A 17892-nucleotide genomic window follows, 5' to 3' on the forward strand; every position below is an offset into this window, starting at 1 on the left:
GACATCTGTACAGATTGTGCATGCTCTCATACTTACACAGGATTTCTCAGCCATATGAATATGAAGCTCAGGTGGCTGTTTATTGCAGTGATGTGAACTTCAAAGAAATTAACATTTTCAGAAAAAGTAAATTCAGTTGCTTTGAAAATGCAATGTGTACTTTGGTCCATGCTGCTTATCTTGACAGCAAGACCGCTTGCAAAAGAGATTAAGACTTCCTGGTTAAATAAAGATTAAAAAAGAAAAATCATTCAGGTATTTTTAAGTTGAGCATTCACCATTGAAGCAATATACACATGACAGTAAATAAGTTTAGGTCCACTGAACCAAAAACATCTAACTGACGTCTTAAACGTAAAGTAGTAAACGGGCACCAATGTAAGCACAAAGCCACAAGAAGTCTGATTCAAATTATGCTTTATTTGTTAGGTTTTTAAATGGAATAACATGAAGACTACATGAGTGTATTCAGGAGCCTGGCCCTGACGACATCCTACACAATAAATAGGAATAACATACTGGATGTTAAGTGTGCAGCAGAGTCTGCCTCTTACTCGCACAGAATGCCTGATGGTTCGGAGATTACCTCCATCATCACTTTCTCTTTAAGCTCCAGAGGCGGGGAGGGGGAGGGAGGTGCAAGTAGGACTGCACGCTTGGCTTCACCACAAACACACACACACACAAAAAAATAAAAAAAATAAACACATCACACACAGAGCGACAAGATTCCAGTCTTCTTAAAAATATATAAACCAAATAATACCATGGATTCATGTAAAACACTACACTACTATCTGTGCAGCTCCCGTTCGTGTAAAAGTCTGACATGTGGCAAGTCATCCTCAAACAATTACTTAAAAATATGTTCTCTTTAGCTTTTAGAAGGAAAATCTGCAAATTTCACAAAGTAAACACTAGAAAAAAAAAAATTGTTGCGCAGCATGTCCTCAAGTAGTAAATCCCTATGGGTCATAAAAACAGGAAACATGAGATATTAAAAGAGAGAAACGTAGCACCAGACTGACCTTAACGCTGCCTAACTAACCAGGCGCATAAAACACAACAGCTCCCTTTTAAAAGTTTCAAACACTGATTGCATTCTCCCACTCAGAGCAAATAAAGCAATCAGGTCTGGCCTCAGAGTATAGAAAAATACTGCCCACAACAAATCCGCTTCCTCGCAGCAGCGTGAATTCCCTAAAACTTCCCAAATCATCGAGTCTCCCACTTGCTTCAGCATCTCATTACCTTCCCGTTCACCTCTTCCTCACTAATGCCCTCAGCGCTTTCAAAGTACAGTTTAGAGAGCACATACAATTTGCAGTACCTTCATTCCCCACATACTGTATTTCATCTGTATCCCAGTCAGTCCCGGTACAGTACTGTACCCAGTAAAGCTTCAGTCCTTCAGAAAACCTGAATTTAAGCCCTTTGTGTTGGTCCCATAAAAACAGCATCTCCCATCAGTCTATGCGATCAAAGAAACAAGAGCACAACATATGCAGGAAAAAAAAAAAAAGCTCATAATGTACACCTCTCCCTTTCATTATATCCTGTATAGTGGGACAAATGTTACCATTTACATCATTAATCAAGCAAAATGCAGAGACCATTAGAATCAAGAAGAAAAATGTTAACACTTGAAACTGGCAGTATCTTTCATTTGTTAATGTTTAAATGTCTATTTCACATAGAAATGACACCGACAAGTCTCTGATGCCCCAGAGGCCCAGCCTCCAGATACACGACGCTCATTTCAGTTTCCGTTGATCTCCATGGGACCTCCTTTAGGTATGAGGAGGCTCATCCTGCCTGCAGTGCTGGCTGCACTTTTGATCACCTCCATCCATCTGTGAAGAGCAGACATGCTACTGTAATCTGATGGATGAAGAACTGCACGGTTGGAGGAATCAACTGACCTGAATCAACTTACCTTTCAAAGGTGTACTCGCTCTCTGCTCTGAAAAAGTATACGTGAGACTTGAACTGAAGTTTGAAGACGTACTCCTTGTGAATGCTGTCCGATTCCTCGGGCGTGCTGACCGTGTAGCCGAGCAGTGGAAGGCTAGCCAGCGGGAAGTCGTCCTGCAAACGAGACATCGACAGACACCTCAGTGACGTGCTTTTACGTGGGCTCGATCTTTGTCACAGATCTATGAGGGCTGACCTGATGTGTCTTATAGAAGAACAAGCAGAAGTTGGTGAAAACGACCCAGAGTTTCTGCCAACCGTTACTGTTCTTGAACTTCCTCAGGAGGTAACCCGAGAGCTGGTTCTACAGAGGAAAGAGGAGAAAGGAACAAGGTTAGACACTGATGATTGCTAAAATTAAATGGATTTAATGCTGGAGTTTAAAGTTTCATTCATGTGATCTGTAGATAATGCATGTTTGTGTGTTAATTCTAAGGTGAAAGAGTTAATGCATGCTGGCGCTCTGAAGGTGGAGTTTGATCTGTAGTAATTATAACAGTAGTTTTGTTTTGCTCATGCACGTCCATGTGATACACGGCCTCACTAACCCTGCGTTTCATCAACAAGTGGTTGTAACTCGGCTGTTTTTGCTAATGTGCGTCTGCGTTAGCTGCCAAGAAGACTATTCAGTTTGTTCACCATTACCATGGTGATTTAACCAGGTAAAGAGAGACCTTCCTGGCACAGTAAACTCTGGCTTGCCAACACACAGCCCTCAGCTCTGATTTGCATCTAAAAATTTGAAACCGCCACCATCTTAGTCCAACCGAGGAGAGATACAAGCATGAGCATATCAGTTCTTGCTTAAACTCTGATTCAGATTTTGATTTACAAAACCCAAACCTTAAAAAACAAACCATTTTTGCTTTCATGCTTCTGTTAAATTTTTATATAATTCTATTCAGTACACTAAGGAGTCTACCCAACAGGGAGATTAGCCGTGGAGCTGTTTTTCTTTCTGACACTTGGAGACTGAAATAAATATCTGGCATTTTTAAAATGCTAAAACACTTTTCTAGTTTTCCTGACCAAAGTGCTTAAAATTTCATTACCCAATGTGAGGCTCAAACACAACCCTTGAATAAAGAGTCTCAAGCTCCACAGCCTGAGGTAGCCTGGCTCCTTCGCTCTGCTTCCAACTTCTCAATCTGGTATTTAAAATATATGCATTTTCCGTTCTTCATTATCTAAATGCTCGTGTTGCCTTCATTTTTGCGTGCTTTACTTCTAATAATTCTTCTATTTAACATTATTTGTTTTGGTAGGAAGATCCAAACTGAAATGGAGACTTTAATTTGTTTTGAATGCATCTCCTGGGACACAAAGTAGCAATTCTAGCAATAAATTGACAAATAAGATGTTTGTATTTCTTGGAATTCCAACATCACTCTTCATCAATTCTAACTCTTTATGACTTTAGGGAGGGAACACGGTCACTGTGTAGCTCAGTATTCTCTTTCGGGTCAGTGGATCGAGTACCTGGTTCATGCGGAGGTAATCAGTGAGAGAGAGGTTCTGGTTTCGGTACCAGCAAACATGTGTGATGGTATTTGGTCTTTGGCCCTGACCGAGGAGATAGCGAGGAGGAAGTTCTGGTGAGATAGCCGGAGAACCGAAGACTGGAGGAGGTTGAAGAGAGAGAGAGAGAGGCGGGGAAAAAAGGAACAAGAGGGTGCAGAAAAAAGTGTTAGCATGTTAGCTCTGAGAAGTGGAAAGAAGAGCATGTTAGGAAATCCTTCAGGTCTGTGGGGTGAAAAGCCAGTGTCAGAGGAAGGTTCTTGCATGCACATAAAGAACAGAAGATGATCTATCAAGGAGAAATTGACTGTTAGAGCCTTAAAGAACTTAAAATGGAAAAAGGTGGAAAAAATGAGCATTTAAAAAGGCGTTAAAGGGTTCAGAAGAAAACAGAATGCAAAGCCATTTCCGCTCACTCCACTGATGCTGGTATGAAGATGGGAGGTTTGATGTACGTGCTGTTGGTGTGTGTCGTGTGCATGCTGGTGTATGTAAATGGCAGTGTTTGCATGTAATTTGGGGCAGGGGAGGAGTACCTCCACAGCCAGGCTGTGGTCAGACATAGACACACTGGTGTTGCGATGCCAGCACACATGCATGGTTGTGTTGGCACGGTGGTGCGTCTGCTTGTCCAGTGAAGTGCGGGAGGAATTCATGTCATCCTCAGACTCCTGCTCCAGAGAAACCTCGTCGGACGACCCTAAGGGGGGAGGATGGAGGACAGGAAGTTGTGTAGAGGAGAGGAGGGGGAGGGATTAACAGTACGTTTGGGGTGTTTGTGTCCAAACGGGATTTTCTGCTCACTAAGCTGAGAAAAAACTCAAAATAGCCACAAAAACACACATTTACACTCAAGGCTGTGTAGGTATCGAGTTTAAAAGAAAACTTACGGTTGGAGCGATCGCTGAGTCCAGCGTCAAGAAAGATGCTGGATTTCTCTTGAGACTTCTTGGCCATGTCGATAGCCAAGTTCAGATCCTCAATCCACTTTCCCATCTCCACTTTAGAGCTGAAATCACAAACAGACAAATTACGGCGTTGCGGACACTTTTTTAGAGAGAACTGAGGATGATGTAACACATTATTGGGATACTTCCAGTTTATTATAACAGGGTTCTTCGTTTCTGTGCTTTTGGCCTGAATTTGTAGAGATTTTAAATCAAGACCATAAGAACTTTAGAGATGTAAGAATGTGGTGATGTGGCCAATGAAGTCTGACAGGCCAAAAATAACATAAGCCACTTTACTTTGAGGAAAAACCCACCAAGTATTCAGACTACTATACTAACAAGGGCAGGTCAAGGCAAACCAGAAACATGACTCTTATACTGATGGAAGTTTACAGTGGATGGCTCAGGTAATGATGTTTATATTACAGTGAACACACATATTTATCACTCGTGCCAATAAAAGGAGCAGTATTTGACTGGATTCAGGCACCTGGTGTTTGCTGAAGGTTCACTTAGAACACCTGTTTGGATCTGCATTAGATTTACTTTCATTTATTTGATGTTTATTTGTGATGGTAATAATTACATGGGACTGGAAGTACATGATACACACAAATGTGCTGTTCACTGCATGCACAGTCACATGCCACTACTCCAACTTCTCCCCTTCCTAGTCTTACCTGGCAGCCACCACAATGGTCCTCTGAGCAGAGTAAATGGTGAAGCAGTGAGGCACCGACCATTCATTTTCACTTTCTTCTACCTATAAGCAGAAAAAGGAAACTATTAAAAGAAAGCAAAAATGCAAGCTAGATGGAGGAAACGGGTGAAATCCAAATAATGTTCTTCACCATGAATGGTTTCAGATCAGGAGCAGAAAGGGAGAACAAATGTAAAACGTCTGGAGTCACAGCGAGACCTGGGAAAGAGCCTCTACTGAAGCATCTATGTGTCTGGAGGTAAACTGTGGTGTGGTCATCTTATCTTTCATATCCTAATGATATCCATGTGTAAGTCAAAACACACATCACCGTGCCCTGCTGATAGTTCACCCTTGTATTTATTTGTATAGAATTATGAGTAGTTATGACAGGCAGAGGCCGACATGTCTGTGTGTCTTGAGTAAACACTGTATATTTAATTAAAAAAAAAAAAAAAAAAAAAAAGGATGTAGCCATTAAGACATCACCCATTGATTTGTGATCATTTTGGCAGTCACCACCTCAGTGTTTTGAACCTGTACAGATGATGGAGGGGTGGATCTGACTGAGAAACCAGCAGAAACTTCTCCATCACAAAGTCGTCACACTGAATTATTCTTCAAGTCTCAGTTCAAGTAAAATAGCTGATAATTTAGTAAACATGTGTATTAGGTACACAGGAGTGAGAAGCAGGCTCATTTTCTCAGATTTCTATGCAGCATTACTTCTTTTTGGAATCAGAATCACTGCCCCCTGCTGGCCATTAGAAAGAATGCAAGTTTAGGCTTTAAACATTTGCTTCATGTTTCAAAAGCTGAGGCTATTTCCATTTCTTTTTATATGGAGTCTATTGTCTTGAGATGAGCTTTTTGCTTTTTCTACATGGGCATGGGAGGAAAGAAGGGTCGGTTTGGGCATCCAAGCTGGCAGAGCTCAGAGGACTTACCGGTGCATCCAACACTATGAGCTGCAGCCAGAAGCAAAGCAGAGACATGTAAAGTTAGGAGACCCTCACCCTCCCTTCTCAACACTTTGTGTGTCAGAAGAATTGGAGTACCTGATTATGAGATGTTAGCTTTTGTGTAAACCTAACTACAGAGTCTTATTGGGAGCTTTAATGGTTAAAACAGGATGGCAGAGGTTAAGAGAAGAGACTGCAGACTCACTATCATGCCATGAAGGGGCAGCTGTCCATGGACTTTGAACTGATTGGTTGCTGTAACACCTTTGCTTGTGTAAAGGAGCATGTCAGAGAACTGAAAAGACATGAAGGCACAGATTAAAAAGTGCTAACAATGATTAGAAGCTTTAGACGTTAAGTGGAAGTAGATTTTGTTTTTAACTAACCAGGAAAAACATCCTCTGCTGTAGCCCCTTTTTGGTGAGCTTGTACAAGCACCCCTCTCGAATGAACTCCTGTAAAAAAAAAAAAAAAAAAAAAAAAAAAAAGACAACCTTGTTAGATTGTATGCACTCATTTCCTGCACTTCGCTCTGTGCCACTGCACCCACCCTGCCTGGTGCAGTCAAGTTCTCGATGCCGATCAGGTCTCTCTGCAGCTCTGTGAGCTTCTGGAAATTCTCCAGCCGGATAAGACTGCTTTGAAGCTGAGTGGCTATCTCCGCCACTTCCTTCAGAGCCTCTGTATGGGAAGACAAATGAATAACCAGAAGATGATACATGGCAGACTTATCACATTCCTGCTACAGTGACGACCAAGTAAAGTGGAAATGATTTTCCACATGAATACAGTTTCCTTTGAAAGTTTTAATATTTCTCTTACACATTAATATATGATGTATTAATCTTGTCTCAAAGAATGAATAAAACTAGACTATTTCACTACAAACCTGCTTGTGATAACACTCAAAGATAGTAAATATACGGAAGCATTTCCAGATTAATAGCGTTAGTCGTAGCGTTTTCAGTGGGAGAAACGTTTGTCACTCATCCAAGCGTCTTTAGTGTCAGCTGACTGCAGCTTTCCCCACCTTATAAACTGTACATTTTCATAATTCATATTATACAAATGTACTACATATTATATAATGCATATGCAGTGAATAAACTTGTGAATACTTTATTGGGTGAAAGTAAGTGGTCTTCACCAGAGGGACAATGTGCTCTTGCTGCATGCTACCATTTGCAGTTCCCTTGCTTACTACTAGTTGATGCATTCGAATGTTACAAAGGACTGATGCTGTGAGATGGTGGGGTATTATCATCACCGTCATGACGTAAAAGAAGCTTTAGAAAACTCACCCTTGCAGTCGTCATAATCGCGGTGGGCAGGGGAATAATGCTTGCACAGTCTCTCCAGGATTAGCTTGTAGTGCATGAGTCGCTGGATGGGCTTGAGCAGGAATGTGTTGAGGGGCAGGTAGCAGACCTTCTGCAATTCAAACTCTTTGTAGACCGTCTCCAGCTTCTTCAGCCTCTTGGAGGCCTTCTCCAGCTCTGTTAACACTTCATCGTGTTTCTGTAGATAACTGGTGAATTCCTGGAGACCAAACGAGACTCTGGTCACTCTGTTTGTCAGCCAATTGTGAAAGAATAAATAAACATGTTAAACTAACTGAAGTTGTCCTACCTTAAGGGCACACATGTTCTTCAGCATCACGTCGCCAATCCTCTGGTAGTCTCCTTTGACATGAGCATTTGAACGCCCCTCCCTTAGGAAAAAACAAACAAAAACATGTACGGAGTTTCTTATTAGTGAAGCTCCTGCCTGATGAAGTGGTGTTTCTCTCACTCTCAAACACAGAACTTTTTAAATTGCAATGACGTCACTCCCCAGTTACAAAATCCAACTTCCAAGGTACAGTGAACACCCACAACCAGAAGCACCTACCAGAGAGCCAGTCTCTGGTCCAATTCCTTCAGGAAACCTCGGTGGAACTCGTAGATGGGGTCGATGTTGGAGAACAGGAGGGTCATCAGGCCTTCGGGCATGGCGTTTTCTTTGATCACAGCACTACGGAACCACTGGGAATAGCCAAACGCAAAAGTCCCGTTAGTACATGGGTGTGAATGAAAACGGCAAGTCTGGTTTAACGCTTGCTGATGCTGAAGAAAAGTGTCCCAACTCTTCTTCACAGCGTCCTTCCCAAAAGCAAATCTCGTCTCTATGTAGTTATTTAGGCAGCAATTCTGAAGGAGGATAAACTTTATGTCTCAGTAACCATGAAAATACACTGCATGTGTTGAATCCCCAGTGAAACCTGATTGCAAAAAATTCAAGTTTAGTAAAATTTGCTAAGTTTGCATGTGCAAAGTTTCATCACAGCTTCATTAACCATCAATCCAAAGCACTGCTCACGCCACCAGAGCCCTGAACAAAGGCCATGCTAATTCACACTATGCTAGAAAAAGTACATGTCGACTACAAGCATAAATGCCTTTAAGGGGAGCAGTGTTACAACACATCTGGCTTTCTGAGATTTCATTCTGATGCCAGTGTCCGTCTCTCTCTCGTCATATATTGGTACAGAATTAAAAGCATGAGGATTTTATTCCAAAACTTGACATTCAACCTATGAAAGCACCTGACGCTGACTCACTATACATTAAGGAGAAATGGGAAAGAGTGTGTTCGTAAGATTAGCCAAAACTATTCTACAAACAATGGTATGGCATTTAAAATAGAAGGCCTTTTATTTCTTTATTGGACTTCAGAAAATATAAATTATAGGGTTTGATGCCAGTTTCGCATCTTAAGGACTGAAGGTTGAATTACCCAGTAATATAAGAACCCCAAGAAAAACATCCAAAACAATTAGCATCATCAATATGCAACACACTGAGTTAAACTCAATTTTACACATGGAAACACTGCATGTGCATGTATTATGCAAAATGATATCATGTTAATAGAAGTTCATACATGCATGACACAGCAGAACTGCACAATTTCAGATTGATCACCCATTTTTGCTCCTACAGCTTTTGTTTATATATTTTTTATTGATTTTGTCCAAATGTCCTTAAAGTTTCAAAAGAAAAACTTACCACAGTGATGACCTCGAGGTCCTTCAGGTATGTTCGCTCTGTGGTCAGAATCTCTTTGGCAATGAAATAGGCCTTATCGGTGGGATATCGCTGCGGTGAGAGACATCAGTTAACACTCGTGCTGTCAAAAAGAAAACTCAAAACTTTTAAGCAAAACTAACTTTCCCTCCACTGAAAAAAACAAACAAAACAAACAGAACACCCCCCCAAAAAAAACCTCCCATCCCATTGTTAATTAGAGGGACTGAGTGAGTGAGTCAGTGTGTACTCTGTGCTTTAGGGTTGTGAGGCAGGTTGTTGGAAGGATTGGCATGTAAGAGGTGTACCTTCCTCCTGCCTTCCTCCTCCTCCTCTAGCCTGGCATTGCTGCCCACCTCGCTCAGGATGGGGCTTTGCAGGGGCGACGGGGTCTGGCCCGGCAGGCTGAGGTTCGACATCTGGAAGGAGGGCGACAGGCAGAGGGGACCTTTAGAGGCGACGGGGGAGAGCTGAGGGCTGTCCACCACTGAATCTGTGGAAGAGGGAAAATTAAAATTATAAAATGCTTATCTTTATATCACCTTATATTGTGTCAGATTTCAGTAAAAGGATAAAAACAAAGACGGGTTAAAAAACTAATTATACAGATTAAACATGAGCTTTTCAGGGCAGAGCTTAAGACAACCAAGACCTCTGCGTGTAGTTGACCTCCTTCAGAAACCGTACGCAACTATTAAAATTGATCTTCATCCAAACCATTTTTTCCACCCCTAAATTATCTCATTTCCTATTAAAGAAAAAACAAAGCCACAGATTCTAACAAATCCAAGTTCATCACACACAAGCCACAAATAAAGGGAAGGCAACAAAGGCAAGTAATAGTTCCCACATTTCCCCCCCCCTGCCCTGGTTTCAAACGCCCTCTACGAGGAAGACAAACAGTAAGCTACACAGGCTCGATTCACGGCAGAGAACCGGCTCTGCTGCTTTTGTTCTGCACAGAAAATCAGGAGACAAAACAAGAAGATGAAACGCCAGGTCATTATCTTAACAGAGTCATGGGTCACCACAGCTGTTCTTCCACTTCTATTAGAGAGGGAGGGGGGGGGGGGGGGGGGAGGAGGCTGGGAGGAGAAAGAAAAAAAAAAAAAGAAAAAAAAAGACCGCTCCACGACTCACTACTCGACCCGGAAATAATTGCTCATGCAAAGAGTTATCAGGAATGCGGCCTGTCTGGAGGGCAAACAGTTGTTTATAGTTTATTTGAAGTGCCCCCACCACAGGGACTGACACGAGGGGAGGAGAGGGAGCGGACGTCGGGCTCCACAGCGGGAGGATGGGGGGTTTGCTGTGGAATGACTTGGCACAAGGCCCGTCCAAACAGAGAGCGCGAGCACACACACACACAGCTGGAATTAGGTTGAGGAATCTTGTGTACAAGTCCGACCCAACCCCCAACAGCATGTGCGTCTGTTGCCTCAAATATGACGGAAAACTGCTGTATATCGAATTCTTCCTCTAATAACGTTAGCAGGATCCCTGGAGTGTCATGCGATACACTCTGAACACACCAGGGAGTGGTGTCAGTGTAGGATATTAATGAGTCAATGCAAACATTTTGGCTGAATGACAGATTTGTGCGCAATAAAAAACTGATTTGTAGTTGTTCCTGCAACTAAAACACCGTCAGGATACAGCAGCAGATATATTATATGCAACATACGTAAACTTCATCCTCCACGTTCTTGACCATTAAGCTAATATCCAACACCAAAAGGGTTTGTGTTCCACCATTACTACTCCTTTGAGTTTAATCTGCAACTTTAAAGAATTTTAAGTCTGACATTCATGGTACCCAAAAGTGATTACTTTATTCTTTAAAGTAAAAACATACAAAACATTAAGTACAGGCTGTTTATGATTAGTAAAAATATACATGTTCAGGATTAAGGTGTGATTACTTTGTGTCTAAGTGCAGGTTAGCTGGTTATAATTGTCAGCTAGTCGTTAATGAAAACTTTAGTTAAGTGGGAAGAATCACATGGTAGAAAAAAATAAAAATAAAGAGCCATCAAGACAAATCCTCCAGATCAGAAAACTCTGAAGCAAAATACGATTACTCCATGGTGACACAGAAACACCCGTCCACACCCGTGACTGCAGAGTCTGCAGAAACACTTTGGGTGTGTTTTGCCCATCCTTCAAAATGACAATGAGGACAGATGAGATTTACCCATCTGATGTCTACTGATTACAAAAAAATAAAGACAAAAAAAACTGCATTGAGGTGCAAGTGCTGCACACAACAAAGGAGATTCTGTAAAATGTACAGAAAAATCAAGTAGAATTGAGTTCGGGCACATTAAAGAGATGAAAATCAAAGCTTGTATCATCGTCATCTTAGTTGGGTTAAATGTAGAATCAGCCCTTACAAATCCTTACACCAGATATATCTCAGTCGAGCAAACATTACAGGGAAATATTCTGTCCACACTGATGTGTTAATAACCCGAAATGCCTGGATTTTTCCTATAAAATTACTTAGAAATGTGCAAAAAAAACCCAAAAAACAACCCTGTTTCCTAAAAAAGTTATCAAAAGGATTTCCTGTAAGTTTTTAGGTCTGATCAAATGTTTGAAAAGGTGCTTCATTGCTCTGCTTTCATTTGTTAATCAAGAAGTTTAAAACACTAAAGCCTTACATACAAACAGGTGATACATTCATTCTGTAGAAAGTGGTGCTAACGGCACACTTAATGGCTCATCAGTACACCGTTTACATTCTTTTTTTTTTTCATGTTGAGCTGAGTTAAAATGTTAGCTGGTGTTGGCTTTCTAAAAATATAATTATATAGACATTCTAAACCTATCAAAACAAAAGAAAACTACCACAGCTGGGGATTTTGGGATGTGAACAATGCTGACTTTCGCCAGCAGGTGGCAGCAAGGTACAAGTGGGGCAGGGAAAAAAAAAAAAAAAAAAAAGACTTAATGGCATGCCCTGTGTTTTTTTTTTTGTTGTTTTTTTTTTTTAAAAAGGGGGGCTTTAATATTCATTTGAACAGGGACTAATATTGGTTTCATTTTTCAACCCTGAGATTAGACACAGATTACCATCTACCAGAAAACTCTACACTGCCCAGTAAGTGCCAGATATTATTTTTAAAAACAAACAAGTAGTTAAGAAGTTAAATGCTTGTTAAGTACTTTAAGTACATTTAGCTCATTTTTATTCCAACCTGTAGGTCAGGACAGAATTTTTTTTTTTAAAAAGTAGAAAATTATTAAAAATTCTGCATTACTTACAAGCTTAAATTATCTGAAACCATCATCTCAAGTGATCAACTTTACACACAGAAGAATAACTTTTCCATTAAACACTCACTATTCAAGTGGAAGGTAATTTGGATAACTTGTCCTATGCTAATGCGTACATTAGCGTTTTAACAGGAGTCATGTTGTGTCTTAAAAAGATAAAGCTTCCAAAATAAATGCTTTTTTCCAAAATGCATTTCAATATTTTCTCTTAAAAGGCTAAATGTTACAGAGAAGACAACTGTAAAAGAGATGGCATTCGAGGCTCTCGTAAAAATAAGAGCCAAATTCCATGAGAAGATAGGAATGATGTTAAAAATAAAAGAACCTCCTCAACCAGACAAGGCAGGAAATAAAAGCTAAGATTATAGCACTGCCTGCAACTAAAGTTGTGTATGGGGAAGGTCAAAGTGAAATGATGTGGTGTCTTCACTGAGAAGCCTCAAAGTTCAGGTGATGGCGATGATGAAGAAGAAGAACCCATCTTTTTCAACAACTACAAACATCTTTTAAGTGCTGGTTCAATGGTGAAATGTGCCGAATTATGCTTCAGTAGGAAATCTGCCATGTAGCCAAAAACTCCTCTTAACCTTTCACATAACCAGATGTGCACCTCTTGAGAAATGCAGCCCGCAGAGACTGATGTGGAAGGTTATGGTGTAGGGTTAAGAGGAGTTTCCGGTTACCACACAGATTTCCCGCTGAAGCATAATTCCGGTAATATAATGTCATCTCTACATTTGGACAGCCCTAGACTGTCTTCAAGTGCTTTACATTTTAACATGTGGGGATCCAGAGGGGTCTGCTAGTGTCAGAGCCTGCAGATTGTGACACTGCAGGAGGAACCCCTCGATTCCACTGTTTCCCGTCAAAGGATTGCTATAAAATAGGTTCTGCTCAGGGGGAAGGACGCTGTCAGAGCCCCAGTCGGAGTCTGAATCTGAGCTACCGTTCCCTGAACCCTCTGTGGCAGTGGGCGGGTAGCTGAGCTGCTCCAGCTGCTCCACCAGGTCACTGAACTGCACCGCGGAGCTGCTCTCCGAGCGCACAGAGTACGCTGGGAAGTTGACCATGGAGCTGGCCTCCGACTGGATGTCAGACCCAGGCAGGCGAAGCGAGGAGGTGTCAGCTCCTCCGTAGCCCGCTGACATGGACTCCCCTGCAGAGCTGAGCCCCAGGTTATCCAAGGAGCTGCACTCTGAGCGGTTGTTAACCAAAGAACTAGTCTCAGAGTGACCTACAATACTGTCAGGGAAGGGATTGGGGTTCCCATTCAGATCTTCAATTCCCACACTAAAGAGCCGGTTTTTGCTAAGCTCAAGTTCCTCCATTAAATCAAAGTTATCTACTTTATCCTCCAGCCCATAAGAGTAGGCCTCAACACCCCCGGCATAGAAGGAAATCTCAGTGGGATCGTCATCAATGAACTCCTCAGTAACCTGCAGTGGTGAGCTGGACAATGAGAACATGGGGTTCTGTTTAGTACGCAAAAGCTCTGCCTCAAAAGCCTCAGGTGTAAAAAACCCCGTCCTCTTCCCTCCACCCCACTTGGCCCCACGCTCATTATCCTCATTGCCATTTTTGGAGGGCTGTGACTGAGCAGTGCCACTCTCTGAACACACAAACAAGGGGCTGCAGTGTCCTGCTGCCTGATTGCTGGGGGCACCTTGAAAAGCGTAGGGTGACGGGGAAGTAGGCTTGATGGGCTCTTCCTTCGGAGGGCTGGGGGGTCTGGTGGCTTGCAGAGGGGACTGAAGCTGCTGCTGCTGAGAAGGTGCTGGAGACTGACTCAGTGCGGTCAAAGGCTGGGGCTGAGGTTGGCGTTCTGTTAGCGGGAAAACGCTAGGGATGTGCATTGACTGGAAAGTCACGGCTGCGGAGGAAGACGAGCCCGGGAACCTGAGACTGTCATTGAATGAAAAGCTCTGAAAAAAAAAAAACAAAGCAACACAGAAGAGAGACACAAAAAACAAAAAAACAAAACAAAACCAGAGAGGACAGCAGAAAGAGATAAAGGGAGAAAAAGATCCGTGTTAGCTTATCCATTAACCAAATCTATGGCTGTATTATCACCACATGTTGCAGTATTTACCTGTTTTGGCACATCGGTTGCGAGGGATCGAGCTGACATTCTTACTTTACTGTTCCTTCTGAAAGAAAATAAGATCTCCATGTCATCTTGTAACAATTACCGTTATGATTTTATGCAGATTTCTCTTCCAGTGGATGCTTAAGAAGAATTAGAAAGAAACGGCTTCTCTTTGTGATAAATTGTGTGTCTAAACTCAAACACACACATACCTCTGGTAAGGGGTCCGCTTTGCTCCATTTTCCCTGACATATTCCACAAGCTGCTTCTGGGTCCTTCCGCTGGCAGAAAGAGTTTTAATTAAACCACTTCAATGTACTAAACCAGTAACAGTGACACATGGCATTATTTTTATGTCTTTAGTCAATACCTGTATCTGAAAGAGGAGCCTCTAGTGAAAAGGACAGCTTTGGATTTGGGCTGTGGGTGGTCAAACAGTCGGAAGAATGAGTGGTACTCAACGCAGATCTTCCAGAAGACTTTGCACTGGTCTCGACTGCCCATCAAAAATTCAAGAGTGTCCTGATGGGGGCCCTAAAACAAAGATTAATAAAAAGCAGAATGCATACAGCCATCTGGTCTCAGTCTCAGTGTATATGAAATCTAAGATTGAAGGACACTGATAACACTTACATGGACTTCTGGGTGAAGCTTGATCAGGAAACGTTTTCTTTTGAAGCTCAGTTTGCGAATCTTGGACCAATTGAAGGTATTTATTTTTGTGTGGCCCTGAGAGAGAAATACAGGTGGAATAAAAGACAGACACAATCATCAGTAACACTGTTAGGATATATGCACAAGGAAGACATTTGGATTTAGAGCAGCAGTCACCTGAAAAACCTGCAGGCCCATGTGAGCGACAGAGAGGTTGATCTTGGTGCCTTCGCGATCAGCTGCTGGGTGGAAGCGGACGCCGTACATTTCCAGTTTACGGGCGATCTCTAGGATCTGGAAGTCTGATTCAGCAGGAGTCTGCCCCCTGGTATCAACAACATAACAGAAGTTATTAATACTCACTGTAACAGCAGGTCCTCTACGTGCTGTTCTTACAGTGCACAGGTGGAAGGGTTCCTCTCAGTGGTCCACTGACAGGTTCAGATTTATGTGCACATAAACAAACCCTTTTTTTGGCTCTACGTTCTGTGTAACGTGCTGGCTTTATACACAGCAGATTTAACAAACAGGAGAAAGATACTATGATGGGCCTAATGTAGAGTAGGGCCCGTCACAGATTTGTTTCCTGCCAAATTCAGTAAATAAAAATTACTGGTGTGTTTCAGTGAAGGAACTGAGACCTCCCAAATAATTGCATTAGCACTGAACAAGCTAGATGCCAATTACACCCCATTATGGCTTGTTTAGCACAAAGACAATGCCTCTGTTAATCACAGTCAGTGCTTACACTACAGATTACAGCCAAGCAGCTCAATCGCATTTGTTGCAACAAAATTGGGAGATGAGCTAAAAATAATAATAATAATAATAATTTCAGCGCATTGTCAATAGAATCACAGTCACCGACTCAGCCGTGACGCTGTCATTCAATCCAAATGTACAATTTTGATCAGGCGGAAGTTATACTGTAAATGTCAAATTTACTGATATGAATGTGAAGTTGTTTTGTGTTAACAGTGTTCCCACGTAGTTTCAGTCCTTGGGAACACCATTTTTAGCTTTCTGGCTGTTACCGATTAAACTTGGGTGTTTAAAATAAAAAGCCTAGTGCCAGAGGGCTTAAAACGCTGCTTTTTAAAAATCTTCCCATCCGTGTAGTGAAATGATTAAAAAAAATAAATCATTTTGTAGTATCTCATGTAGTGTTTGTAATTTAGCAGCTTTGAGTTGCTCTAGATCACTTGTATAAACACACCAACATGTCACCTTACGGTCTTGTGATTCACATCTTCCCTTAATCAAATTAACTGTCTACCCCATTAATTTATTAAATTATTTCTCATCAAGTTGGGCAATAATCATCTACAGCATTCAAAGTGTTCGGTTTAACACTACACTATAAATACGTACAGTTAAAGAATAAAAAATAAAGTTACCACATAAAATTGAAACCGAGCACGACAGCATGAACTTTAGAGCGAGCAGCGCGACCTTAAATCCCTTATAATTTCGAGGATTTTAGTTATCTAAAAATGGTGTGATTACAACCAAACAGCATGTTAGAAAGACATATCCATCCAATCATCACAGTCTTCTAATTTTGTTCATCTGTTAAGCAGTTAAATCTCCTTAGGGCCCTCCCCTGCCCTACTGGCCTTATGGCTAATAGACCGGCCAGAGCAAAGGATTAGGCCAGGGAGCTCGTTGCTTGTGCTTCCACGCTGGCAACCAAGGGAAGATTAGCAAAAGTCTTTAGAGCTGCCTAACACACTGGGTTGAAAAGAGTCCCCATTGGCCACAGGATAGCACTGCTTTAGCATGGGAGCCAATGATGGGAAAAGTGGAGTGAGAGGTTTTGTAACACGCTGAAAACTGGGAAAAACCCTCACTGTGGTTTGTTTAGCAAGAACACTCAATAGTCACACTTCATTGACCTCATTACAGTAAACCGTGTTAAACATCATTAAAAGAAAAAGAAAAAAAGTGCACTGCGCCTGGGTGCTAAAGTTTCAAGATCAGTTTTCAGGAAATGACTATTTATTCGAGCTCATCCAGAAACAAACACCTGAACAAATAAACATGTTGAATAAGTCTCCAGCATCTTCCTACATAAGGGTCTTATTTCTTTATAGTCGTACAAGGCTGGTTGAGGGCGGTCACACTAACAAATTGTTTTTACACATGAATTTTAAGCTATTTCGGGTGAATATGTGTTTCTTTTTTCTCCTCCCCACATTTACTAGTGGCACACAGCAGGAACTGGCATGCTTGAGAGGAGTTTGCACTGCTGGAAATACTCTGTGGGGCTGTCTGGGTAACGCATGCAGCAGGGACAACATGATTCCCAAACGTAGCAGTGAAGCCTCAAACATGCTCCTCTATCAGATGTTTTGTAGAAAAGTGCAGGGCTACAGTGCAGTGGAAGAATGGCTACAGACAGCCAAACATGAGTAATCACATGGGATGGTTTTATGTAAAGCTTAGGAAGTGACATTTAAACACATTTTTATGCCCAAATAGCTGGAACCCATTTAGAGAACGGGACAAAATAACCAAGAAACTTTATACTCAACATGCTGGAGTGTTTAGTCAAATGCTGAACACTCACAGTGACTCTTTTCAGAATGGTTTATGCATGTCTGAATAAAACCAGGGAGACACAGTAATGCAGAAACTCAGATGTCTGAAAGAAGCAACACTTAACAGGCTGATGCGGGTGTTACAGTTTCCACATCAGCGAGGG

At 41.7% G+C, this 17892-nt stretch overlaps 1 protein-coding gene across 4 annotated transcripts in view; it reads right to left on the reverse strand.

The window, feature by feature from the left end:
• Nucleotides 1-400: 400 nt before the first annotated feature.
• Nucleotides 401-17892, reverse strand: part of farp2 (FERM, RhoGEF and pleckstrin domain protein 2) — a 30381-nt gene continuing 12889 nt past the window's right edge. The window contains exons 8-28 of one of the 4 annotated variants that reach the window (XM_026158127.1): nt 15366-15513; nt 15168-15263; nt 14905-15068; nt 14747-14815; nt 14538-14595; nt 14112-14370; nt 9526-9662; nt 9152-9241; nt 7995-8128; nt 7734-7815; nt 7406-7643; nt 6655-6785; nt 6491-6559; nt 6310-6399; nt 6090-6110; nt 5123-5205; nt 4383-4501; nt 4029-4192; nt 2171-2278; nt 1937-2088; nt 401-1853 (exon numbers count right to left, since the gene is read on the reverse strand). In XM_026158127.1, coding sequence (XP_026013912.1) covers nt 1760-1853; nt 1937-2088; nt 2171-2278; nt 4029-4192; nt 4383-4501; nt 5123-5205; nt 6090-6110; nt 6310-6399; nt 6491-6559; nt 6655-6785; nt 7406-7643; nt 7734-7815; nt 7995-8128; nt 9152-9241; nt 9526-9662; nt 14112-14370; nt 14538-14595; nt 14747-14815; nt 14905-15068; nt 15168-15263; nt 15366-15513 — 2506 coding nt within the window. In that variant the 3' untranslated portion in view covers nt 401-1759. Of the gene's footprint in view, nt 1854-1936; nt 2089-2170; nt 2279-3453; nt 3594-4028; nt 4193-4382; nt 4502-5122; nt 5206-6089; nt 6111-6309; nt 6400-6490; nt 6560-6654; nt 6786-7405; nt 7644-7733; nt 7816-7994; nt 8129-9151; nt 9242-9477; nt 9663-14111; nt 14371-14537; nt 14596-14746; nt 14816-14904; nt 15069-15167; nt 15264-15365; nt 15514-17892 lie in introns of all 4 variants that reach the window. The other 3 variants (XM_026158126.1, XM_026158124.1, XM_026158125.1) reach the window with 3 other exon arrangements.

The sequence above is a fragment of the Astatotilapia calliptera genome, chromosome 23 (assembly GCF_900246225.1).
Source record: "Astatotilapia calliptera chromosome 23, fAstCal1.2, whole genome shotgun sequence".
In the NCBI taxonomy this organism is placed as follows: domain Eukaryota; kingdom Metazoa; phylum Chordata; class Actinopteri; order Cichliformes; family Cichlidae; genus Astatotilapia; species Astatotilapia calliptera.